The sequence below is a fragment of the Platalea leucorodia genome, assembly GCF_965183815.1.
Source record: "Platalea leucorodia genome assembly, chromosome: 5".
Lineage (NCBI taxonomy): Eukaryota > Metazoa > Chordata > Aves > Pelecaniformes > Threskiornithidae > Platalea > Platalea leucorodia.
This window is the reverse complement of record NC_138827.1, coordinates 102,607,024-102,635,006: the sequence shown is the minus strand read 5'-3', so window position 1 is coordinate 102,635,006 and position 27,983 is coordinate 102,607,024. Positions and strand designations below refer to the sequence as shown.

General features: G+C 37.2%; 1 protein-coding gene across 1 annotated transcript in view; it reads left to right on the top strand.

Moving 5' to 3' along the window:
* The window catches only part of BAZ2B (bromodomain adjacent to zinc finger domain 2B), a 117,324-nt gene that overhangs the window by 78,614 nt on the left and 10,727 nt on the right, over window positions 1-27,983 (top strand). The window contains exons 15-27 of the mRNA XM_082314673.1: window positions 2,029-2,094; window positions 2,807-2,872; window positions 3,563-3,607; window positions 3,860-3,886; window positions 5,063-5,128; window positions 11,928-12,068; window positions 12,873-13,127; window positions 13,886-14,100; window positions 15,510-15,584; window positions 20,678-20,921; window positions 22,915-22,977; window positions 24,204-24,348; window positions 27,063-27,727. Of these exons, the coding sequence (XP_082170799.1) occupies window positions 2,029-2,094; window positions 2,807-2,872; window positions 3,563-3,607; window positions 3,860-3,886; window positions 5,063-5,128; window positions 11,928-12,068; window positions 12,873-13,127; window positions 13,886-14,100; window positions 15,510-15,584; window positions 20,678-20,921; window positions 22,915-22,977; window positions 24,204-24,348; window positions 27,063-27,727 (2,073 nt within the window). The remainder of the gene's footprint in view (window positions 1-2,028; window positions 2,095-2,806; window positions 2,873-3,562; window positions 3,608-3,859; window positions 3,887-5,062; window positions 5,129-11,927; window positions 12,069-12,872; window positions 13,128-13,885; window positions 14,101-15,509; window positions 15,585-20,677; window positions 20,922-22,914; window positions 22,978-24,203; window positions 24,349-27,062; window positions 27,728-27,983) is intronic.

Below are 27,983 nucleotides of genomic sequence, written 5' to 3'. Positions count from 1 at the left end.
TCCCACCTTAGAGATTTTCAACAGCTGTCTGGACATCATCCTGGGTAACTGGCTCTAGGTGACCCTTCTTGAGCAGGCGGGGTTTGGACAAGGTGACCTCCAGAGGTCCCTTCCAACCTCAACCATTCTGAACTTTTGTAGGTAGTGACAGCTTCAAAGTTTCCACTTCTGAAGGCAACCCATACTTGTTAAAGAAAGGCAAATAATTGCAGACTTTTTTTTTTTCCAGAGCATTGGACTTGGGTCCGTTCACATCACCCTGTTGTTATAAAGTGGTCCTTACATTATTAGGTATGCAGGGAGCAAGAATTGCTTAATTGGCAAATACATCAAATCCAGACCCTGTTTATCATCACCATATTCCTTCTTGATATATAAACTGATAAAATTTTCATGATTCCAGTGTGTAGAATACTATGCTCTGAGCTTTTCATGTTGAAAATAAAAGTTCAGCACTGTATAAACATGGTCTCCAAATTAATTTCCTGGGTAAGGTCGTCTTATGCTAGACTTCTCAACAGTTTAAGGAGGTGGTAAGATGTGCCTGAAGTTTGTAAGACTTCATGTGTTTGTTCTGTATTAGAGCTCCATTCTTCAGGAAATTTTCTATGTCTTTCTCTCCTGTGATTGCTCCTTTTCCGTCAAATATTTCAGATTGTCTTGTCTTAGGGGCTTGGCTTTGGTTTTAGTTATTTGTCACTAAAGTATATACATCACTATGTGTTCTCTAGAAAGTTAAATTTCAGAGTAGTCCATGTTCTAGAGTCTCAGACCAGCTCACAAGAAAACAGTGTCTTTCATACAGATGGGTTTTACCCTCACTGTTGGGAAAACATCTGCTGTTCCAGAGAAGAGCATTGAGCTCCATCGCAGGCTTCTGATTTAGGCCTCCCAGCTCGCAGGTCTTTTGCATGGTCTGGGTTTTACTGTTAAAACTTTACAGCAAGTCCAGCTGAATGTATTGCAACACTTCTCTTCATAATGGTCCCTTCCTAGTCACTGTGGCTCAAGCAGCTTTTTTGAGATAATAAAACCTCAAATAATGTGCTAAGAAATTTTTAATATGAGCTTGGGTTATTACTACTTAACAGACAAGGCCCATGCAGCACAGGAAATATGAACTAATCCCAAAGTTTGCAATGATTGCATTTCTAAATCATTGTAATAAGACTTTATTCAGATTTTAGGAACTAATTCTTGGGGAAAAAAAATAAATTAGAATACGGATACACAGCATCTTATCTGTGGAGTGCTTAGCTTGATCGTTTTCTTCTTACCGTGATGAAATGTGTTATACTGCCTGTGGCTGCTGTTTTGGTTACTTTTTTTGTTATTTTGCTCTTCAGCATGTATAAAACTCAGTCCCCTAAATGACATATTAAGGCATCCAAACTCATCATCAATTACTTGAATGATTTAAAAATCTGGAGAAACTGAAGTGTACTGAACTGTAAATATATTACCCAGGTTTCATGTGGGTGACTATTACTGGCTGAGAGAGCTTGTGCTTTGGGTTTCACAGTACTCGGATTCTCCTTGTTGCCCATGGTACCATAATGAACGGAAAGGCTGCTAGAACCAAGGCAGAAAATAGTGGTTTGACAGAACCCCGTATTTCTTATTCAGGGAGATCACATCAAAACATGTTTTTCATGTCATAGCTCCCTTTCCCATTAATTCCTAAATAGCTCCACCATTGCCAGCTAGAATTTGAATGCTTCTAGCTTACTTACATTGTCATTAATCTGGTCCCCCTAAAGCTGTTAAAAAACAATACTATGACAACTTAAACATGAGCACCTAGCCGTAACTAAGTGTTGGTTCCTTCAGGGATATAGCAGACATCATCTAATGCTAGTAAGAATTCTAAACATACATTGTTATATGGGAACAACTGACTACAATGGGTGTGAGACTTGATAACAAAAAGTATATATGTATAAACTTGGTCATTTTTTAAAATGTAAAAGTAAATTTACTTTCTCAATATTGTGTTTTTAAAAAGAAATAACTTTCTTCCCCTTGTAGGAGAAAATCAAGCGAATCCAGCAAATCAGAATGGAGAAAGAACTTCGAGCTCAGCAAATTTTAGAGGTAAAAAAATGGCTCAGATATAATTTTTGTGTTGCCATTTTAAAGAATGTTGTATTTTAAGTCACACATGTGGTTAGGAATGTAACTAAATGTAACAGCTCTTACAACTTAGACTTTGAAAGGCCAGTTCAGAAAAGTGTCTTAAAATATTTTTCTTAAAAAATCTATAGTAACTGCAATCCAGATACTGCAAATGTTCCCTTAAGTTCCTGACTTTCTATGCAAATAGTCTTGTGTTTGCTAAAGTCAACAGCACAGCTATTCCTTTGTTAGAAAACAAGTTTGCAGTAATAGGATGTTAAAGCAGTATCATGCTAAGTTTCTATATATGCTAGAATATACTGGTGTACTATACTAGTTTGCAAGTATACTAGCAAAGATAGATTGCTAGTTTTCCAGTCTTCATTCATGGAAAAATTAATGGTAATCTCTTTGCCATTTATATTTTATTGTTTCTGTGTATACTTACTTTATTAGTTATAATAGCCAGGTGAAGAAATTTTGAGTGGAACTTGAAATTCTGGCTTGGTTTTTAAAAAGTAAATGAATTGTGAATTGATTGATTGTGAAGGCTGCATTGGGGAAGAAATCTTTTGTAACGTACACAATATGTGATGATGTTTTGAACTTTTAAAGGCACATAACTTTATTTCTAGTCAGATTATTTTCAAGTTGTGATGGTGCTGTTGTGTGACCTGTTTTGCATGCACAGGCAAAAAAGAAAAAGAAGGAAGAAGCAGCAAATGCCAAATTATTGGAGGCCGAAAAACGAATAAAGGTTAGTTTAGAGGAGCTGCAAAAAGAAGAACTATGTTGTTGTGCATAATATATGTTGATGTATAAAAGCAGTAAATTTGGAAGAATATTCATTGATAAAGAAACTGTAAATTGAGACGGCATATGAATAATGTGTACATATGTTTATATAAATACATGAAGCATACACACAGATAAGTTTGTCCCTGTGTGACATACACAAACACACACACATACATATATTCGTACATACACACGTGAATATATAGAGAGACAGTAATTTTTTGTGTGCCATTACCATGTGTTTTGCTTACATGATGCTTGGTTTGCATAACTTAAAAGGCTCATGCAGTAACATTCACAATATTCTTTCAAGCACACTGTATCAAAAAACTGTTGCTTCTCAACAAGCGTAGTCTTTTCTAGATTGTATTGTATACAAGACTACAGAACTCTTTTACAGATGTTGGAAAATACAGTTTATATATGTACTTGTATTACTGCTTTGCTATTCTTTGTGTACTTTAACGTGCAACTCCCAACTGAATAGACTTGCTGTCACGTATACTATGTGTACTTCTCTGCGGTCAGTTTATGGGGGGCAGGGAAGTAAGAATTTAATTTAGTTGTGCTGTTTGTGTGGCAAAAATGTGCAACTTGGTAAGTAAATTTTAATAGATATTTTAAATGCATTTTTGTTCTTTTGTTTAAGGAAAAAGAGATGCGAAGGCAGCAAGCTGTTCTTCTGAAACACCAGGTTGGTATACACTCAGTTGACCAAACAGACAGAATGCCAGTTGTGAAGTACTACTTAAGCCATATGGGGGGTGGGGTGGAAATCTTCAAAATATGCCCTTTTAAAATTTCTGGGTTTGATTCCTGCACAAATTTTCTTTCACCTTATGATTTGTTGCTTTGCTTTGGTATTGGGGTCTTTTGGGGGATTATAAAGTGGTTTTATGACTTTGTGATTTCTGTTTCATAATGTTGTGCCAACTCTTTCTACCAGGAGTTGGAGAGGCATAGACTAGATATGGTATGGGTATGTTTATTTTTGTACATCTAACACCGCATTGTGATTTGGTTGTGATATGGTTGTCATAGCAATGCATAAAATGTAGCACTGGCTGCTGTCATATTACATACTGCTGCATGGCTTTACAGCACAGTGCATTGCATACATCTGCTTGTCTTGTCTGTTAAGAAAAAAAAAAAAAGATGTCTTGAACATGTGTATAAATTGAACGTGGCGATAAATAAATGAAGTTTTTAACCAGAAATCTATGTTACTGATGTCCCAATAGGAATTGGACTACTGTATAAAATCAGGGATTAATTAATACAAAATTAATAGGTAGTCACTTGGATAATTTTTGCAAGCCTTGTCCCTTTCACTGGGAATGAATTTGAATTGATGTATTTTAAAAATCAGGATGATGTCTTTCCTAAGTTTGTAAGGTACTGAGGAAATTAGCTTTCAGTCAGTGGTAAATACATAATGTTATAAGTATAAAATGAAGCATTAGAATGTAATCCTAGCCTCACTGAATTAGATAATAAAATTCCCATAGCCTTTACTGGGGCCAAGATTTATCTTACAGCTTTTAAGGCAAAACCCCCATACTTAATGCTCATAAATACTTAATACAGCATTTGAAGTTACCGACGTAGTTTATTGAGGGACAGGCATCAGTAAATGCAAGTGTTGTTGCGTATGTATATGCGCCGCCTCTAGCCTGACTAAAACTGATCTAGAGCTGAGGAAATTAATCATATTAATTTGTTGCTTGGTTACAAAAATGTTAATATTTGCAACGTTTGAAAATGGCCAGTTTAACGTTTCTGCTGAATTGGCTATTGAAGAAGTAAATTGCAAGTTTCATAATAGCAGATGTAAGGTAACTGACCTGTTCCAGCCAACCATTATGCTTTTTGTTCTGCCAGCTTATGAAGGAGCATCACAACTGACCATAAGTAAATCTGTATGCTTCTTTTTTACACTGTCTCCATGTCCATTGCTTTACCTTTTTGCTTTTGATTGTTCTTGTATTTGCTTTCTAAACCTGAACTAAAACATGCACAGACTTGGCCATTCTCGTCCTATATTTAGTATTTACTGTGACTTGTCTATTAATGCTAAATTTGTTACTCAGCTTTTTTACTGATTTGAAAATGTGGATTAGTTTTGTTCTAATCTTACCTGCTTCAATAGGAACGAGAAAGACGACGACAACATATGATGCTTATGAAAGCCATGGAAGCACGTAAAAAAGCAGAAGTGAGTATTAACCTCTGAAAGTTTGAAGATTTCATGGTTTTATTCTGCAGTGATCTGTAGAAGAGCAGTATCTTTGATCTACCTGTATGTATAATTTCATTTGTATACGTGGCAGTGGCAGGATGAGAAGCAATAGGCGCAAATTGAAATACAGGGAATTCTGTTTAAACTTAAAAAAATTTTTTTACTTTGAGGGTGATGGTTGAACACTGGCACAGCTTGCCCAGGTAGGTTGTGGAGTTGCAACCTGCTGTAACTGGTACTGCTGCGGGGGGGTGATGATGGGGGCAGGACACACACGGGGATGGGGACCAGATGATCTCAAGAGGTCCCTTCCATCCTCAGTGATTCTGAGCAAGAAGCCAATAATTGCATAGTCACTTCAGAGTTCTTAGTATTTCCTGGAAAGGAAGGTTTTTTTTCCTCTTCTTCTCATTGTTCGTGTGTGTAAGAAGAGTAAGGACTTCATCATACTGACTTGTCAGACTTGCTGAACAGGTTTTGCTGAGTACTTATCCAGGGGTAAAAATACACATCTTATTCCAGTCCAAGCTTCTTGGAACTTGCGGATTTTGTAGATGATTCTAGATTTGGACCACCACAAAACCAAGCAAATAGGATTATTATGCCTTAATAATTTTATTTTTTTCTGCTTCAGTAGAAAGTACTGCTGCACTAGAGAAAATAGATGCTTCATTTCTTGTTTTGTTTTACTAAAAATATGTCATAAATTCTGAACCAAGAGATGGAGAAACCTAAAGTCACAAGTGTGTATGTGTCATTTTGTGTACAATCATTTTACTTGGTCCATCTTTGAATTTAGTTATTTTGTTTTCTTTTTTGAACACAGTGACATCAAGCTGATAACAAAAAACTGGTTGATTTCACTTTTCAAAATTTCAGGCTTCTTTTGATGTTGATTATCTCAACATCTAGATTTTTTTGTTGTGTTTTGTTTCCTGAAAATGAGACTATTTTCAAAATAGCTGCCCTTTCCTTATGATGAATGCTTCTTATTTTGGTGACTGCTTTCATTTCATAAAACTAGTATATCATGAAAGGACCTAATAACACTCACTCATTATGAGGATTAATGGTAAAGATTAAATACACGTTCTGTGCGATAACATTGGGTGTTTGTTGGGCAACTGAATTAAACTACTCCTTTAAAGTACTGCAAAATGGAAATGTTTTTCTAGATACTTTACTTAAAGGGGGAAAAATATTCAGGAAACACTGGTAGTTCATATTGGCACAACCTACCCCAAAATCCATCAAAATATTATCATTGCGTTGACTAATCAGGCCTTTAACTAGTTAAATTTTACTCTTAGCCATAGTATCACATGAAAGACACTGAAGTTTTCCTGCTCTTAAGCTAATGTAATAGTGTTTTTGTAATAGAACTTGTTCTTACAGCCAGTTGAGAGGTCTGAATTTCATTAGAAGGTTGCAGAAGGAAATGAGGGAAAAGTCTTTAGCTTTGCCTGGAAAAGCAGTTGTATGTTCATGACTAAGGTAGCTTGGGGAAAAGCCTTTCTTACAGGAATACCGCATCCTGCTTATTCAGGTTACACTGCAGTAAATGAAATGTAACTAGCTAAAACAACTCAAACTTTTTTAGCTTCGTTGATTTGAAATAATACAGTAGTTTATGTTGCATTATAGATGGTTAAAAAAAATTATCTAAAAAATAAAAGTACACGATGAAATAGCATTGATGATAAAACCAGAGCTGTACAGTGTGACTGATGATACTTTTGTTAGACCACGATAAACTAATTTATGTCTTAATCCTGAGGCTGTCTTCAGATTTAACCCTGATGTTGTCTTAAGAGCACAGGAGCAGGCAATTCCAAAGTGTGGGAAGTCAAGCAAACGGGGCAGAAGGCCAGCTTGGCTGAGCAAGGATGATGTTCTAGAACTTAGGCGGAAAAGGAAAGTGTATGGACATTGGAAGCAAGGACAGGTGATGTGGGAGGACTGTTGGGATGCTGTTCACCACTGCAGGGAGGAAATTCGTGTGGCCAAAGCTTGATTAGAGTTCAAGCTGGCTAGTACTGTGCAGGACAACAAAAAGGGCTTTTTAAAATACGTTAACAGGAAAACGAGGATCAGAAATAACATTGGTTCATTACTTGAAGTCAGTCACCTTACAAATAGGGGCATAGAAAAAGCAGAGATGTGTAGTGCTTTCTTTGCCTTTGTCTTTAACACCGATGATGGTCCCTGGGACCCCCGGAGCACTGTGTTGGAAGACCTTGACTAGGGGGATGATAAACTCCCAGCCGACTCTGAACATGTTGGAGACTTGCTGCTCCAGCTGGATGCACGTAAGGCTATGGGGCCTGATGGGATTCATCCCAGGGTACTGAAAGAGCTGGCTGATGTTATTGTGGGAACTCTCTCCATTATTTTTCAATGGTCTTGGGAATCTGGAGAGGTCCCAGGCGACTGGAAGCTGGCAAATGTTGTCCCAGTTCTCAAGAAGGGAAAGAAGGAAGACCCTGGTAATTACAGGCCTGTGAATCTAACTTCAGTGCCTGGTAAAATTATGGAGAAGGTTATTCTGGGAATTGCTGAAAAACACTTGAGAGACAATGCAGTCATTGGTCGTAGCCAGCACAGTTTCATGAGGGGAAAGTCCTGCTTAACTATCTTAATTTCCGTTTATGACAAGGTCACCCATCTAGTTGACCAAGGGAGGCCAGTAGATGTGTGGTGTTTTTTATTTCTAGCAAAGCTTTTGATACTGTGTGTCACAGTATCCTTCTGGACAGCATGTCCAGCGCACAGCTAGACACGTGCATAGTATGTTGGGTGAACAATTGGCTGACAGGTTGCGCTCAAATAGTTTTAATAAGTGGGGTCACATCAAGTTGGCGGCCAGTCACCAGTGGGGTTCCCCAGGGCTTAATTTTAGGGCCAGTGCTCTTTAATGTTTTTATAAATGATCTGGATGCAGGAGCTGAATGCACATTAAGCAAGTTTGCTAATGATACTAAACTAGGAGGAGCTGTGGACTCCCTCAAGGGTAGAGAGGCCTTACAGAGAGATCTGGACAGACTAGAGAGCTGGGTAATCGTCAACCGTGTAAAATTAAACAAGAGCAAGTGTTGGATTCTCCATCTGGGATGGGGTAGTCCTGGTTATACATACAAATTGGTGGATGAGAGGCTGGAGAGCAGCCCCACGGAAACAGATCTGGGGGTTTGGGTTGATGGCAAGTTGAACATGAGTCAACAGTGTGCCCTGAGAGCCAAAAGAGCCAACTGTGTCTTGGAGTGCATCAAGCACAGCATCGCTAGCTGGTTGAGGAGGGTGATTGTCCCACTCTGCACCGCACTGGTGCGGCCCCACCTCAAGTACTCTGTGCAGTTTTGGGTGCCTCACTATAAGAAGGACATCAGACTATTAGAGTGTGTCCAGAGGAGGACGACCATGATGGTGCAGGGTCTTGAGGGCAAGACTTACGAGGAGTGGCTGAGGTCACTTGGTTTGTTCAGCTTGGAGAAGAGAAGGCTGAGAGGTGACCTCATTGCAGTCTACAACTTCCTCAAGGGGGGCAGCGGAGGGGGAGGTGCTTCTCTCCTCTCTCTGATGACCAACGATAGGACATGAGGAAATGGAATCAAGCTGCATCAGGGGAAGTTCAGGTTGGACATTAGGAAAAGGTTCTTCACTGAGGGTGGTCAGTCACTGGAACAGGCTCCCCAGGGAAGTGGTCATGGCACCAAGCGTGTCAGAGTTCAAGCAGTGTCTGGATGACGCTTTTAGTCACATGGTTTAGTTTTAGGTAGTCCTGCGAGGAGCAGAGAGTTGGACTCAGTGATCTTTATGGGTCCCTTCCAACTCAAGGGACATGGTTGAACCTCAGGCAGTAACTAAGCCCCACCCAGCCGCTTGCTCACACCCCCACCCCCAGTGGCATGGGGGAGAGAATCGGAAGAGTAAAAGTGAGAAAACTCGTGGGTTGAGATGAAGACAGTTTAATAGGTGAAGCAAAAGCCGCGCGCACAAGCAAAGCAAGGAATTAATTCCCTCCTTCCCATCGGCAGGTGGGAGCTCAGCCATCCCCAGGAAAGCAGGGCTCCATCACCTGTAACAGTTACTTGGGAAGACAAACACCATCACGCTGAACGTCCCCCCGTTTCTTCTTCCCCCAGCTTTATATGCTGAACATGATGTCTTATGGTGTGGAATAGCCCTTGGGCCAGTCTGGGCCAGCTGTCCTGGCTGTGCCCCCTCCCAGCTCATTGTGCACTGCGCAGAGCATGGGAAGCTGAAAACTCCTGACCAGTGTGAGCACTGCTGAGCAACAGCTAAAACATCAGTGTGTTATCAACATTATTCTCATCCTAAATCCAAACCACAGCACTGTACCAGCTACTAAGAAGAAAATTAACTCTATCCCAGCTGAAACCAGGGTATCAAGAGATTCTATGATTAATTGTTGTTAAAAAGTTAGATTAAGTTGCTTCTGATCTTCCTACTAGTATCCCATAATACAAACTGGAAAGGAAGATAATGGCAGTTTTGTTGATAATATTTTCATAAGCTAAAATCAGGAATCTATTTCTGACCTATATCATTCTGGTAAGTAGTGACAGTTACAGTTGTGCAAATTGAGCTATTAAAAGCTGAATATTCTGAAGATGGTTTTTCCACAGCAACCATAAATAAGGGATAGATCTAATTTCAAAAAACTAGTATGTTCCATTTTAAAAAACGTGTTACCTTTTTCTGTGTTCTTCACATCCTTTTTGAGGTGGAGGGCTCAAAATTGGACACTCTTTCAGATATAGTTTTATCAGCACTGAGTAGAAGATGATGATACCGTAAGCATCTGATGTACTGTTGGAAATCAGGATGCAAGGCTAAATGGTTGTATAGTCTGATCCAGTGCTGTAATTATATTCTTACTATAATAGAAATAGAATAGTAAATGTTTATTGCAGCCAGTTAAAGTAATCTCTAAATACATTCATGAAACTTAGTGTGGCTAAGGTTTGCATTTTTAATCATAACTGCAAATGAATGTGTTGCCAGTTAAATATCCATATGTACTTCTCTTGTTTTCTTCTGACATAGGAAGTTTCTAGTTGTCAGAAACAAGTTGTAGGAAATGCCAGTTGGCTTTCAGACCTTAACATAGGTTAAGAAAAAAAGGCAATGAACTATTTGAAAAAACAAGTCAGGGAGTATTTTCCATTTTGAAATAAAGGTACTGATTTTGTGTGCTGCTTTAGTGTGTTGTGGTTTTCCACACAAGATGTATGCTGGTAAAGGGAAAAAACCATGAATTAGCAGTGTGCCCCTTATGAAATCATCACAGACATGAGGGCCCGTGTTGTCAATACAGAGGATGCTTAAACAGCTGCAAAGCAGCAGTTTGGCAGATGGGTAGTTCTGTACATGACTGCTTTTTTTCTGCCAGTGTGATTGCTGGTCCAGACGTGTTCTTTGTGTCCAGCTCCGAACTCTGTCTTGCCTAAAATCTACTAAAGACTGTAGTAGTAGAGGTCCTTATCAACTGCTCTGTGCAGTCATAGTGTTTAGCCACAGTTATCACCAGTGATGTAGTAATATTCAGTATAGAATCAAAAGAAAGAATAAAAAGTCATGGGGCCTGACAGAAGTATACAGCAAAGTCAGTAGTTAATGCTGTTCTACAAATGCAGGTGAGTCCTGACTTACAGTTACAGCCCATACTCTAATTTATGCAAAATTTGGTAGTAGTAAACTGAAGAGACTGGAGTGACCTCTTAAACTGCCACAGTAATGGGGAGTGATTCTGAATAATATGAATCAGCTTAGCTTGGTTCTTTAGCTCTTCTGTGTCCACAGGTGAAAAGTGCGTATAGTGTCTTCACTTTTATATTGTATCAGGTTCTTAGGTCGTGACAAACACTCACACACACACAAACACATACACTGTGTTTGTTTACATGCACTCAGTTCTGTGATCTAACGAGGTAGCATTGATATATGGCAGATTCCATACATGGTTTCTTACTCAATATTTTGCATTCCATAGCGGTTGCAGAGAGGTATGTAATGAATTGTGTAGGAAGGCCAGCATATCAACACTGGGCATGTGACAGCGGAACCGCTGAAGTCAGGGACGGGAAACGCAATTGGAGCTCCAAATTCAGTCAGTCTTAGCAGGTTAGAGAGAGCTACAGTTAGTATGGTATTCTGTATGACATCAACGTGGAGGGTGTTGGAAAAGAAAAATAATGGTTGACTTCTCGCTTCATTAATAACTGTTTAGTTTGCAGATTGCATGCTAAGGCTAGAAGCTGTGTATCGAAAAGATCAGTTGTGTTTTATAAGCTATTCATATCCAGTTTATGTAGTACGGGAATTTTTAAACCATGTGTTGTCCAGAGAGGTCTTCCCAAGTGCTGCTTTCTTGAGTTGTCTCTGCAGATGCATGTTCATGATACTAGCGTGTAAGTGGGGCCTTTAAAATCGGATGCCTTGCATGTATGGTAGTTCTTTACCATATTGTCACTCATTCATCTTTCTGAAATGGTACTCCAAAGAGTCTTTCAGTGGAAGCATACTCAACACCCATTTCCATGTGGACAGGAGAGAAAAAAATATATCTTAGATTTGCTTACAAATCCGATGATTTTGTCCTATTTCTGTAGTTTTCTCCTTCCCTTTACTGGAATGCAGGTTCCTTGATTGCTGTGGTAATTATTAAGATTATGTAAGTAGTGCTTTTCAGATTCTTAGAATTTTTAAGTATAATACATGGGGTTTATTTTCTGCTGTTTCAATTCTATTTAAGGAAAAAGAGCGGTTAAAGCAAGAGAAACGCGATGAAAAAAGATTAAATAAAGAACGTAAACTGGAACAGCGAAGATTGGAATTAGAAATTGCAAAGGAGCTAAAGAAGCCTAATGAAGATATGTGCTTAGCAGACCAGAAGGTAATCTTAATAACGTAAACTTTTTTTCTTGCCTCTTGTTTCTGTATTTTGCCATTGTGACAATAACATCTTCTCTTGGAGCCACTCCCAAAGTGTTAAAGTTTTGGTCTAGATAATTAGATAACTATTTGAAACATATACAAATACAAGATAGTACAAACACTAAAGTAGCATATGTTTAGTTAATTAAAAGCATTTTGTTTAAAAGTGGTCTGCTTCCCAAAAAGCACTTGCAAGATTGCTAAAAAACAAAACAAAACAAAACAAAAAATCGATTACTCTGAGTTATTTTTAGAGCAGGAATATGCATCATATCTCAGTACACAGGCACTAGATAGAGCTTTTCTCATATGTGTAAATATTCTAAGCTGTTACTCAAAAAAATTGCTCTCCTAGTCTTCTGTGTTCTTAGTTCTTGTCCTTCAGGACTTGACATACCTCAGGTTCAAGCCCTCTCTGTTCCAGAGATTTCCCTTCCCTATGTCCCCCAAATATTTTTACACCACCCTTTACAGTATTTTGGCTCAGAATAGAGCCTCAGAGCGTCTCCTGGCCAAAAAGTAAGTATTCGTTAATATCTTGCTTCCTCTAATATGTGAAAAGGTAAATGTGCTTCAGTTTTAAATTGAATTTACTGGATGGGATGGGATGGGATGGGGGCAGCTTCTCTATAGCCTTTACCTTCTAGCATTGTCATGCCGTAGGTCACATGGAAGTATCAGCCAGTTTCCCTAGCTAGTATCAAAAAAGTTTTATTTTGAAATATACTACTGAGTCTTTCATTGTTTTTTCTTTACTTTTCAGCCTTTGCCAGAGTTGCCTCGCATCCCAGGCCTTGTTCTCGACGGAAGCACGTTTTCTGATTGTCTCATGGTAGTGCAGTTCCTGCGTAACTTTGGTAAAGTTCTTGGCTTTGATGTGAATGTGGATGTCCCTTCCCTGAGCATTCTTCAAGAGGGTTTGCTGAACATAGGGGACAGCATGGGAGAAGTCCAAGACTTGCTTGTAAAGCTTGTCTCTGCAGCTGTTTGTGATCCAGGACTTGTTACAGGATACAAGGTAAAAAAAAAAAAAAAAAAAAAACCAACAGGGGAAAAAAAATCCATAGTAAACACCCTATGTTTATGAATGCATTCTTCATAATGTGTCTTTGACACCTCTCTGATTTGGATTTCCATTCTGTTTCCTAATTCTTCTGTTTGGTGTCACTGTTCTAATGTTACTCAAAGACCTCCTGTGCCCTGTCAGCCTTCCCGTTTTCCAGAAGTGATAGATATCTGGGCATTTTCTCTACCCTCCCCCATTTTTATTTGGACCTCTTGTAGGGCACTATCACATCTGTGGCCATGTCTTTTAACTCCTTTTTTTTCCTCCTTTCATTCTTAACCTCATGTTATCCTCTCAGCGAATCTTGCCAGAGTCTGCTTTGTATGTCACTTCATCAAAGCTTTGATTCATTTATGATTCTCTTTCTTATTCTCCTTCTTTTTCAAGCCAATATTGCTCTTTTCTACTCTAGAACTCTACATGATCGTACAAAACAGTATTCATCAAGTTCCAGTTGGATCATGTCTTTTCTCATTTAACCTATTTCATTAATATTATCTCTGTTCTTAAAAACTCAGAGGTGAAGACATCCTGATTTGTTATGCTATTCAGTATTTACATTTGAAGAGTTTTAAAGAAAAATCCTGATTAAAGTCCTTATGTAAAAGTGCAAACAAACCCACCACACTGTTTTATAAACAGTAATATAGCCTGCAGAGGAAAATAATATTTTTAAATGTGGTTGTTCAAAATGTCTTTATTCTTTTTAGGCTAAAACTATTCTTGGGGAACACTTACTGAATGTTGGTATCAATCGAGATAATGTTTCTGAGATTCTGCAAATATTCATGGAGGCTCACTGTGGGCAAACTGAGCTGACGGAGAGCTTGAAGACAAAAGCTTTTCAGGCACATGCTCCAGCTCAGAAAGCATCAGTACTTGCTTTTCTTGTCAATGAGTTAGCATGCAGCAAAAGTGTAGTAAGGTAAGTTTTTTCCCAAACAGGTCTGTAAAAATAAACTTATAAAAATGTTATAGTTCAAAAATACTGTATGCACTGTGTTCTGTTACAGGAGGATTCTTGTTGTTCTTACAATGAAACAAATTTGCTATGTTACTGCTTCTTACCTTTATGTACTTCTGATATGATGGAAGAGTAGAACTTTTCCATGTTTGGTCTGTAAGTTTGTTTTCAAAGCTTGCATCAAAATTTCTCCAGCTATTTTTGGAGTAAAAGATGAGGTTGATTGCAAAGAAATTTACTAGGTATTCTAGGGGATAATTTAGAAGAGTTGTATAAGGCTTCTGTTTTCCCTTTTTTCCTTTTCTTTTTTAAGACCTCTTTTGTCCAAATACTTTAATTAGGGTCACAAGCTGAGGTGGCAAGCCTGATTTATCATGGTAGTAATTCAAGAAAGTGTGTACGTCATTTGTGGTCAGTAACATAGAGCATTTCATAATTAAAAAAACCTCTACGTTAAACAACATTTTAAAACCCAACAACGTGCAATTAAAACTCAGGAAATGGCAGTCTTTGGGATACCTATACCTCTGCGTACTTACTTACTGTCTTTTATCACGGAATTGAGTGCTGGTTTTGTTTCCTGGTGAATTCTGCTGCTTTTGGTATACTGTGCTGCAAAAGTGAATCAGGGTTGTGTAAGGCAAGAATGAAAGAGATGCTTCATGTTTTCCGAAGTTGAAAAATAGCAGAAGTGGGCAGTGCAAGTGCTCTGCATGTACTGTGCAAGAGAGTTCATGTGCATTAATGAAATTCATCATAGTAAGAAAATTTATGTTATTACAGATGACCAACTGTTAAGTCAGGTTTGTAGAAATGATCATTCAGAACTTGAGTTGCTCGATTTTCATCATAGAAGCAACTATAACCTGCTAAATTGTTGAGGCTGGAGTGTCTCAGAAGTGGGCTTGCAGACGGTCACTGTACTCAAGCACTTTTTTTGGTTTTTCAGTTTCTGCAGTGAAAAGTGAACGTTAGCTTGTAGATCACATGGATCCTAGTTAGAATACCATAGATGTACCAGCGATAACTTTGTTTTCAGCGCAGGGCTGGGTGTTTTGTGGCAAACACATGTGGAGGCTTGACATTGAACTAGAACTATGGAAATAAATGTCAAATTCCTTGAATGACATGCTTCTTATGGAAAGAAAGCTTACGTGATACTGTAAATAAAGACTGCCTGACATAAGTGCAGCAGTACGCTACATTGGCATTCCTGGTATTGGAATTGCCTAGCTCTAAAATTATTTTTTTAATTTTGAATTTTAAACATTTCTCCAAGGTAGTTCTTTGAGGCAAAGTGTCTGTACATAAATGTCTGTCAGAAAAAGATATGTAAGTGCACAGTTAATGGATTGTTTTGTCTTTGACAGTGAAATTGATAAAAACATTGATTATATGTCAAACTTAAGGAGAGATAAATGGATGGTTGAAGGCAAACTTCGGAAGTAAGTTTTGTTTCCTTTAATATTACAATGTATCGCTTTTTTGCATTTGCTCAGATATGCTGCTATATAGGCAATTGATTCTAAGGACAAAATTAGCTGATGCAATTACAGGTTTACCAAGAACTTAGTAACTGAACTGCTTAATTAAGATGGATGTGGATTTAGAATGGCGCAGCACCAGTCTTACAATCTATTAAAGATGCATTAGATTCAGAGGGTTGGTGTCCCTCAAGATTGGAGGAAAGTCAAGTCCATTTTGTATTCTTTGGAAGAAAGTAAAAATTTTTTTTTTTATTGGAATGTTTACAGGAGCTGTCAAATCACTATTGACATTATCAAAGTTTATTTGGACCTACCATAATTACCAATGTTCATTCTGAAAGGTGTTTTAATTCATACAACAATTACCAATTGAATTTTGCTAATTTACATTATGTTATCTTAGTGTTTCCCATCTGTCAGTGTTGCATTGTTCCCTATAGCTAAGGATCATATGTAGAATGCAAACTTGGAGATATTTTTTATAGTTTTATTTAAGGTAAAATTGGAACTTTTTAAGGGTTGTCAGTTCCGTGTCCACTGTTCTCCCATTCTACAAGACAAAATTCCATACAGCAAGCATAACGGCTCCAACTACCAGGAACCTAGAAGGCATAAAGTTCATGAATCACAGGGGGTAAAAATACATAGCCAGGCTCTACTTTCTTTTTTTTTTCTTAGTCATCTTTACCTCTTACTAGGAATGGTGAATCCTTTCTTAATCCTTGCTTTAGGTACTTGTGTTTCTAATCTTGTCTCCCTTTTTTCCCTTTAATGTATCTCAGAAGGAAGAAGGAAAGAAGTAAAGAAGAAGGACAAGAGGGAGGTAGAGGAAACAATTAGGCCAATGAAAAGAAATTGTCTACTAATACTGCAGATCCCAGTCTGCACAGGGTTAATATATTTTATCTTTTAGGACAATCCAAATATCTTTTCCTGTCTTCATCTGTAGCCCTTCTATGGGATATAGTTTAAAAAGTGTTTCTGAAGTTCTGATGTAGTCAACTGTCCATTAGTACAATGGGACCCTTACCTGTCCTTGTCTCCTTAGGGACTGCTTAGTCTTTCTCTCCCTCCATCAAACTGTAAGTACTTGTAGATGTAGGATCCTCCCTTTTCCTCGTGATCTCTCTTTTCTTCCCTTTCAAATAGTGGGCATAATACCCTGAAGTCCTAAGCCCCTCTTCCTTTCTACAATCATTTCTCCGTTTCTTGTGTTTTCCCCTCGTGTGGATTTCAGGTTCCAGTAGTGCTGTCCCTATTTTCGAGCGTAAGTATCGCGGGAGTGCTCAGAAATGTTGTTCTTCCGCTTCTTCGAATGCACTGGACTTGATTCATCTCTCTCATCTTTGGTTCAAAATCTTTGGATTTTCCACTGTTTTTCTGATGAACTCTGAGAAGCTTTTTAGAAGAGCCTTCTTTGATCAATTTTTAAACAATGTTTTCTTCTTTATTATGTCCGTTGGTGTTTTTCATAAACCTTTAGAACTGTTCTGGGGCTTCTCTGAAAAGAAACCTGTCCATTTCAGTCTTCTGTTTGGTCTTTTTTTCTGCTTCCAGACTTCATTCTTATGCATGTTATCTTCCTCATCCATTTCAAAGCCCAGTCTAGTTTTTAAGCATCCCAGTCCCAAACAGTTTTGCTTAGGAATATCTGATTTCTTGACTACTTGCCATGTGATCAATGGATGCATACTCTTTTCATATGCATACAGACCGTTACGTGACCCTCAACACAATGCCTGGGATGTGTATAGTGGTAGAATAACAGATGCTGAGGAATGGGTTTATTTCATCTCAGCCTGGTTTGCCAGTGTTTGTTGTGGTAAATCTTCATACGACTATATCCAGGCTGTCTTGAAGTACATCCAAGTGGGATGAGAAAAGATTTTACCTGTATCAGATGTTTTCACTAAGTGATTTTTTTTTTTTTTTTTGTGCTTACATTCTCACTTTTTATGAGATTAGCTCCTCAACTAGGTATCAGGGGCGGGGGGAGGAGGGGCAAAAGAAAAAAAAAAAAGAAAAAAAAAAAGAAAAAAAGAAAACCTGTGTTTGTGAGATACAAAAAAGCAACGTTAAAATCCCAGCTTGGAAAAAGGAATCGTTGTATAAAAGCCTAAAGGGATGCTTCTCCCCTCCTCTTCCCCTCTCTTAAGGATATTGAAGAAAATTCCTTGATAAGTATAATATATATGGTTGGAAACTGAATCCTGAGCTGCTGGGATTGTTTCTGCTGGGCTGATGGTCAGTGAGAAGTTGCATCTAGTTCCTTCTCTATCACATTTAGATGTGAATCTTGGTACTAATCACCATTTTTGTAAAGACACCTGTCTCATACAATCAATTCATCTTTGTGCTTTCTGTATCACAACTATAGTCAGAAGACTGTCTCACCTGAGATGATTCAGCTATTTTTAACTAGATAATCACAATCTCAGCGTCTCCTTTTCCATTACATGTCTTCTCCTTGGCGTCTGTTTTGTAGCTTGGTCAATATAAAAGGGAATAAAAATGAAAGATAGCTACTTGAAGGATTAGGTACTATCTGTTTCTTTACAAGACTTGAAATACTGCAGAACAAGGTTTTTCACTGCAACAGTGTTCTTCTTAACATGACAGTATTATGGCGTACTGCTTGTAAGTTAATTTCTTTCCAGTGAGGCCATCTCAACTGTAAATGATGATGGTATAGCAAAAGCAGTGTTACATGAGGGGAGAAGGTAAACCCTGAGTTTGGGTAGGAGGTGGTAATGCTGATTTGGGAAACTTTCATTTTTTGAGACTCAAGCTGAAGTATGTTAAAAGTGCGATATTTAGAATTTCTTTGCCTTGCTACTAATTAATATTTATGTGCAAGAATTATGAGGAAGGCATGAAAATTAAGTCAAAAGGTGAATTTTCCTTCTACGATCTAGTAAACATTACAGATTAGTTTAGAGCAGGCTTAAGTCACACATCTGATTATTTCACAGGCCACCCACTCTTTTTATAGGCCAACAGACTTTATAATTCTCTCAAGAGTTGCAGATGTTATTCTGGTATATACCTGAAAGTGAGAAAGATGGAACAGTTTTCTGACCGAAGGTTTTCTTCTCTCAGTGAGCCATATGTTTAGATAGCAGCAGGAAAATTATGCTACCTCTTGAAATACTGGAACATTTTTTTAAGTTATGCTCTCATTGATTTCTGCCTCTACGCTACTTCGGATACAGACTGCTCCCATCTAATGCTTATGGTGCTATTAAAAGAAAGCATCTTTGATTCATTTCCATCCTTGCAATTTGTAGTGTCATGCAGGCTTCCTTCAGAGCTTGACAGCATTATATCTCTATTTTTGCTTTCAGCAAAAGTAGCCTTTTTTGCTTCTTCTTGTTTCTTTGCGGTATAGGAAAGACGTGTTTGCTGGTCATTGAACTTCCACCCGCCAGCTTTATTACTGAATTGTCTTCAAGATTATCTTAGTCTAATTTGTCTCTAAAATTGTCCAGTCACGCAGAAGTCAATCCAATCATGGACTAGTGGCTTTGTTTGACAGTTAATTCCTGTGTATAGGCAGGAATTTCCAATCTAGATGAAGAGGATTCGATGGTTTGAAGTTATCCTCATAAAAAGGAAATTTTTTTTCTAAAAAACTAACTCAGTGGAAACCTGAGTAGTATTGATGCACAGTGAGACTAAGGCTTTTTGCACCAGACCTGAAAATGTTACTTGCTTCCAAATTCACTGGAAGGCTTGAGAAATTTTTTTTATCAAAAAATATTTTAAATTGCTAAAATAGCTAAAAATCCATTTGTATTGGAAAAAGCATAAAACTTTTTAAATTCTGCAGTGGATTAACCACTGCATAAAAACCCAACCAACCAACCAAAAAGCCACCCCCCCCTGCTCTCACGCCCCCCTCCCTCCCCAACCCCAAAACCAAAGCCCACCTGTTTTTAAGCAAACAGAAGTCCCCTTGATGGTTTCTTGCTAACTGTCTTTTTAAAATGTGCTGCTACCAGTTGAGCAGTGACAGCTTCACTTAAATCTGTGCTGTTGAATACGGGCTTTGTTTATCAGCCTTTTAGAAGGCTGATGTATTTGTCAGTATGCCCAGAAGCCTGTACTTCTACACCACTCGTCATACTTGTAGCCACTTGCTGTATGGAATATTGTTTTGTAGGATGGGAAGAGAGAGAAGTATGACAAGGAAAAATTACGTGCTGGTAATTGTGTTTGTCGTTACCGTTCTACTTTTCCCATCCTACCTTCTTCCAGTCATCTCTTACAAAAATCTTTGTCTTTTCTGCACATGTTTATGAATCTCTTCTAAGTCAGTTGCATTTTTGGTCTGCATTATAAGTGACTGGTATAGGCCTGGCTATTTATACCTCCTGTGATTCAGCATGTTTGCCTGCTAGCTCCCTGATAGGTGGAACTATAATTTTTTGCTGTGTGGAATCTTGTCTTATAGGGTTTTTATAGAAGAAGAAGGTCTACTACAACCATAATTACTGGTATGTAAGTTTCCCTTTTCTTTCATAAAAGGAAAAATGAGAGTTTGATTGAGTAATCTCCTAGTAGTTTAGGTAGCTAAGATTTCTCAGTGAAGAAAGTATGTCCTAGAATAAAAAGATCAGCCAAAGGACTAAAGCCAAATAATATATAATAAATGAAAAATGCATAAAAATCTGAAATGACAAAAAAAAAATTAAACCAACTTTGTTGTTGCCATGCAAATGTAAATAGTTTCATACTTCCAACTGAGGATTTTTGCCTTTCTTTTTCCCCCTAAGACACAGGTATTTTATGATCCTATTCTTAAATGCATAAAATAAAAGATAAAGAAGTTCAAATGGTTCTTTCTTCTAATTGTCTTTTCTGACTTCCAGGGGTTTTATAACCTGAATTTTTCTTGCTGACTAATGGCAATAAATATTGAGAAAATACAATGTCATATTAGAACAGAAGAGCTAATTTGAGTCTAAAATGTAGTATTTACTTTTAATCACATAGGAAGAAAGGTATGTTTATGCCATACCATAATTTCACTCCTTGTCATGTGTTTCAAGGCTTAGAATCATTCACGCCAAGAAAACTGGCAAAAGAGATGCTACAGGAGGTGGTGATGTAGGAGAGGAACAGCACTCTTTGGAAACGCCAACACCAGGCCGCAAACGCAGACGGAAGGGGGGGGACAGTGATTACGATGATGATGATGATGATGACAGTGATGATCAGGCAGATGAGGATGATGAGGATGAAGAGGACAAAGAAGATAAAAAAGGAAAGAAGGCAGAAGTTTGTGAGGATGAGGTGGGGGATTTTAAGTATAGTGAAACATAATTAATAAGTTAAAACTTGTTTTCCTTCTGTTTCTCTGCAATGTGGCACTGCTTCCCCAAAATCTCACAATAAAAAGGGAGGAAGAATAACATGCCTCCAATATTTTAAAATTTTGGGGGAAATTTTATTTTCCAGAGTACTTTTTCTTATTTTTGATAGCTATTGTAGTATGGGTTGGGGGGGGGTTTTTGTTTGTTTGTTTTGGGTTTGTTTTTTTTTTTTTTTACTTCCTGCTTACTTGTTTTGACTTGAGTTTTAATTTCTCTGAAATTCTGAAAGGTTGTACCAGATCCAGAGAACTGCAGCTTTGTTAGCAAATGAGCATCACTGTAGTTTTCTCTTAGAGGAGAATAAAGGTCATTTATTAGTTAACAAAATAACCAAGAAGTGGAAAGTTATATTTAACGTTATCTATTATAAACCTTGCCTGTGACCTTCCTGTGTATTTTTTTTTCATAACTTTTCTAGGGTAGTCACTGCCCAACTGTGTTTGATCACAAGATGATAAATTTTACTAGTCAATATCAGATAAGATACAGGAAGGATCACTGAAACATTTTTAGCTTGTTGAGCTGAATTGTATCTACAATAGTGAAGAGATTTTTTTTAATAGAAGTGCCATAGGTCTGTAAGATTCACTGTAGAGCTCTAGAATTCTCTGCTGGATGAAATCTGATAAAAGAGACAAGCAATACCGAATACTTAATTTTTTAGCACTGGGTGTTGCACTGTTTGCCAGAAAATGATCCATTTATACAAGGTTATTGAAGTTCAAAGTAAGGTTTTATGGGTGCTCTGGATATGGCCGCTTGAACAACGCATGTATACAACATGATACGTGAACTCACATTTTTGCAAACACTCTTCATTAGAAACCCAACTATTTGCTAGGGTAGGAACAGCCCTTTGTGCTATTATTCTGGATTTATTTCACATACTATAACGTGTATGAATTTAAGAGAATACCTTAGAGGCATAGCATGAAGTTCTTACAAATTAATACAGGATAAAATAAATTCAGGATTAAAAATAACTAATATCTAGGTATCTAGTCTCACATCTGTCCCTTAATCTTTTTCCCTTTAGTACAAACGCCTATTTTGGTGCACTGGGCATTTCACAGACAAAAGTCCTGTAACTCTGGTAGAGATTAATTTTCTGATACAACAGAAGTTCCATTGCATTCATGCTCTGTGTGGTACTTCAGGAGGCTTCACTCTGGTACGCTTTTACAGAGCCAAGAAATGCAAGACCAGTATCTTATGGTGCAGGTGATTGGGAGCTCCTAGGATTTTGCTTGTATTCTTTTGGACACTTACTGTTATCCCCCAAAGACTTTCCTGAATTTAATTAAAACTCTCTTTATGGAAACAACTCTCATTTTTAAGCTGTGTCAAGAAGAACGGAACAGACTTACTCCTGGGTGCATTCCTTTTCAAAAATCAGGAAGATTAATACTGGACCTTTTATAGCAGACTTGTAATTTAAAGTGGCTCTACAATTTCTTGTAGACATGGAAATAAAATGCAAGTGTGCACTGACCAAAGACGGATTGATAAGATTTTGACAGACTCCATTATTTAATGCATGAAAAACACTTAGAAATGAATTTGAATATCCAAAAGGCTTCATAGAAACTAAGATTAAATTCTGTAGTCTTAAGCGTTCATGCACAAACTGATTTATTTCTTCCAGTAGAAGAACGTTTTCAGCAATCATTTGGCCACAAGCTTTCTCCTTTGTATGCATCTGGGATGGTTTGGAAAGATTCAAGATATATCGTTTTCCAGTTACATTGTTCCTAGTCAAATATATTAAAAGAAGCACAAAATTCAAACTACTTTGCCCTTAGAATTTGCCTCTCATTTTCTGTTACATCTTTTTACTGTAATATTAGTAAGATGTGGTAGTATGATTTTACCCTGAAATAAATTTGGCGTGACAATATATTTGGTGATTATAGGATGATGGGGACCAGACAGCAAGTGTTGAAGAACTAGAGAAACAGATTGAAAAACTGACGAAGGTGAGAGGTCATTTGTCTTTGTTACACTACCAATTTAGTCACTGGATGCCATGAGTTAGAGTGTTAACCATCATTTTCAGTGCTCCAACTTAATATAAATTGAAACAAGGATCAGCTTTTGTTTCATGAAAATGTGAATGATGCTACTGTTCATGACACCTGAATTGTGAGTTTAGTCTAGCGGCACTAAGTGGATATGACTTAAAAGACAGTGAGAAAGCTGTTGATAATATATGTGCATATCTCGGAATAAAAAGTAATGTAATTTTTATCCAGACCTAACTGATAGACTTCTGTTTGTTGATCTTAGAAAGTGATGATACATTTTATGTACGAGAAGCAATGACTTTTCCTTTATACAAATGGTTGCAGTTCTTGTTCCCGCCTACAGCTGGCTAATCTCTGCAGCTGTGTTTCAAGCCAATACAGAGAGCTGTCTTTGCTTCAGATTTTGAAAGCGGCAGCAATGGATTAGGAAGAGAAAAGTAAATGAGAAAGATAGAATGCTGTAGACAGGGGTACTTGTGGCCCATGTTTTTATTCTTCATATTAGAAAATCAGTCATTTAAGACTTTCCCTCTTGGTTTCTGTCATGTTCCCAGTTGTAATAAATTAGCAGTCCCCAATTACACCTGACCTCTAGCAGTGTCGATTAACAGAGCAAGAATTGAATAAACAAAGTGAAATTCTTGTTGGCCTCTCTCGGAGAACTGTTTGTGTTTGAATACAGAATTTATTTTCAGACATGATTGTTCTCATTTCTTTATGAACCAGTTAAAATATCTCGTTAGTTTCCCATCAGGAACTGCAGTATCAGCTATCTCCAGTGCTCTGTTTACCATTTGCTGTTATTGTATAATTGATAGGATTTCAGCTGTTCTTGTGCAATGAAATCTTTGATCCCATTGTTCTCTAAGAGTCAGTGTTAAAAAGACAGGACCTACCATCACAAAATGTGTTTTTTAAAGGAAGACTGATAAACTTAAGCTGAACCAGGAAGTGATTGAATTTGATTTTTTTTTATAAAGGGAGCTCTGTAAGTAAAATCGTCAAGGCAGCAATTGTGAGTAGAATATCACATAACATGCACACCAGATCTCCTCATGAGAGTCTCCTCATGTGACCCTTGAACTTTTGTTCAGTCTGGCAGTCAGGAGATGTTTTCTGTTATAACAGATTTTTTTTTTCCCCTATTGAATTATAATGCTTTCCCTTTTTTAAAACAGCAACAAAGCCAGTACAGAAAGAAGTTATTTGAAGCTTCTCACTGTTTGCGTTCAATGATGTTTGGTCAAGATCGTTACAGGCGCCGATACTGGATTCTGCCCCAGTGTGGTGGTATTTTTGTAGAAGGCATGGAAAGTGGTGAAGGTGAGAAATATAAAGGAATAAGGTCACACCAAGGCATACCATGCCAAGACATACTGCCCGTCTCTGTAGGGTATAATTCTGTGCAGCAAGGTGTTTAGGCTTCACCTTCAACCAGAGGCTAAACAGGCTACTGTCAGTAGACCTCTGTATTCATATGGTGCTCCCTGATACTCTGACTATGAAATATCAGTTAAATCTTTCAAAATGAGGATTAATATTTTGGAAGTTTTCAGTTGTTATATTTCTGTATGTTATGCTTTTTCATATTTATCCACATGGGATATTTTTTGGCTCTTTCTGAACTATTTCACATTTCCCTATGGTAATGAACTCTGCATATGAAAACTGGGACGACTATAGAATGCAAAAAAAATTATTCTTCAGTTGTTTTATTTTGTGCAAATACACAAACTATTCTGTGCTGGAAGGTTTGATATATGTCTGCAAAAATATGAAAATTATTTTCACCTGGTGAAGTACTCTGTTTTCTAATCAACGATATGGTTTAGTCTCTGTATTTTACCAACTGATCTTTCTTCCAATCCAGCAAATGCTGAAGTTATTTTTGCTAAAATTAAAATGTAATTTTGTGGTTGTGACAGTTGTATACTAACTGTGATTGAATTTTCCCCACACTTTAAATTGGATCGATGCAGAAAATATGTATTAATCTGACCTTTTTGTGAATTTATTAGAAATTACATAAGCCTTCATTTTGGTCACAGAAAAATCCTTTCTAATTCTGATATAGATGAAGCAAAACCCCATTACTCTCACAGTTCCCCCCCCCCCCAATAATAATTTAAAAAAAAAAAAAAAATTCTGTGATACACATCAGAATTGCATGATCTCATGAGAATTGCATCATTCTAGAGAGCTATTTAATTAAAATAACTAACATTAGAGCATAGTATGAAATCTGAGCCCTGTTTTGGCCCCAAAAAGAAGCCATAGAACTTTTCCTAAATCTAATCTTGATCTTCAAGTTATCTTTCTAAAATGGGTAGCATAAAAAATAATTTTTCTGCATTATTTCATGCTACGTGTTAGGAACTGTTTTGCACATGAGTAGCTGGATACGGAACATAAACTGTCGTATGTTGTACTGCTTGCATTCCTTTTGTTCACTATATTTTATTTATTATATTTTAACCAAATGAATCCCCAAATGCTTCAGAAATTGTACACAAAGAAAATCATTGAAATACACCTACCTGTCTTAAGATAGTAAAAAGAAACAAACAAAAAACACACAAAAGTTTTAGCCAAGAACTGTAGGGCAAACCGGTATTTTTTAATATATTGTCTTAATGAAAGTGTACTCTACCTGCATAGCAAAATGGACATGTTCTTAAGTTCTCAACTACTCTCTCTTCCCCATAGCTCTTAGTTTGCCCTGTTTCAGTAAATTCTACAGTTTATCCACTCCTAATTCCTTTATCTAAACATTGGAAATGTGAGACAAACTGTTGAATGATCTGTCCATTTAAAAAATACTTCTTGCCTCTTCATGTAGTCATTTTAGTTCTTATGCTGATACTCAAATTGTTTTGACGTGTCTTGACATACACCACAACTGTGGACACATTTTTAAGTTTTAATGGGAGGGGATAGTCTTTTCTTTAATGAATTATCTTTATAGAAAACATGATTTTTCAGAACGAGCAAGTAAACTTTTGTGGATGTTCTGGCCATAAACCATAAGCAAGACCTTTGTTTATTTGTGATTGCAGTATCTGATGAAAATAATTTAAGAAGTTGAAATGTTGGATTTTTCTGCCTCCTTCCCCTTTTCCTGACATTTTTCCATCTCATTTTACACTTCTTAAGACTTTTAGTCTAAGTTGACACATCAGTGTAAGGGTAGAAATGGTTAAGAAAGACTAGGAGAGCAAAGAAGACAGAAAAATAATCTTCCTTTTCATAAAAGATAGATTTTTTTTTTTTTTTTTTTGCACCTCATGTGTTTGAAGAAACTGGCTTTTGCAATCAGCTTCTGCTCGTTGTACTTCAAATTGCTTAGATGTTATGCTGTCTTGTCGCATCTGTCTGCTTAGCTGTATGTAGAATCCCAGTCATCGTGTTGGGTGGCTCTTGAGAGAGTTTTAAACTTGCCAGAATGTTGACATTGTTTCACAGTCAAAGTTGCTAATGACTTTTATTGAAAGAGGTAAGATATTTAATGTTGTGTTTCAATATTTGGGGAATATTTGATTTCACAACAGGAATTTTGGTCCTCCTTTTTGTAGTTAGCTGTGAGTTTAATGAAATGGTCTTTTGCAAAAATAAGCTTTAATGCTATAAACATGATACCCTCTTGATATAAACAGAGGAGTTTTTTGATAAAGCATGGAGAGCTTTGCAAAAAGAAAGCTGCCAAAAATTTGTCCCTTTCAAAGACTTGTGCTGGCAAACTGCTTCAGACATATATGTATCTTAAGGGAGAATACTATAACTATGTTAACTGCGTTGAGGTTGTTTTTCCTCCAGGTGTTCAGCAGGGCTTAAATCTGTGTGTGCCTTGAAGCTTGTTTCCTTCTACAAAGCGTTACTTAAAGAGATTTCATTTAAAAAAGAAAAAAAAAAAAAAAGACATTGTGATCTAGCATGTGCTGAGCCAAAAATGAAGTAATTTTTTATTTAACTATGATGATAAAAATGATCTAAATTAGTTGGTCTATTATATTTCATCTATGTTTCCTGTATACTTTTAGGCCTAGAAGAAATTGCAAAAGAAAAAGAGAAGTTAAGAAAGGTAGAAAGCATGCATATCAAAGAAGAAGAATTTGAGACAGAAGAAAAATTACACTGTTTAAATACAACTCACTGTGAGCAAAAGGAAGATCTGAAAGAAAAGGACAACACTAATTTGTTTTTACAAAAGCCTGGGTCGTTTTCAAAACTAAGCAAACTGTTAGAGGTAGCAAAAATGCCACCTGAATCTGACATTATGTCCCCAAAACCTAACGGCAGCGCAGCAAATGGCTGCACCTTATCTTACCCAAGTAACTCAAAGAACTCTCTCTGCAGTCTTCAGCCTGCTGTATCACAAAGCACCATTGAGAAGTCTGACTCTAATAATCTTTTCAGTCCTAATGCAAGTGGGACAGGAAAGTTTTACAGTTCTCCACTAATTCCAAATGATCAGTTGTTAAAGACTCTTACTGAAAAGAGCAGACAGTGGTTCAGCCTTTTACCGAGAATACCCTGTGATGACATGTCAGTTACCCATATAGATACGCCAGCTGCTACAACTTCACTTACTCCTCAGTCACATCCACCATCAAAGTCACCTTCACCTGTTCCATCACCTCTTCTGGGCTCGACCTCTGCACAGAGTCCAATGGGATTAAGTCCTTTTGCATTGTCACCGCTGCAGGTAAATAAATGATTTTTTTGAATAGTCTGAATTTACTGTGCTTATTTGAGCAGAATTTCTGTTTAGACAAATTGTTTCACAGAAGTGCTATCATTATGTCTTCTTTTTTTTTTTCTGTTTCTAAATGTTAATAACTAATTCCATGTTACAGATGTTCTATAATACTAGAAGTTCTTTTATAAAAAAGATTAAGATAGGTAAAATTAGGTAAGCCAATGTATGATATTTTGTACGTGTGCTTCAGTAATTTAATTTG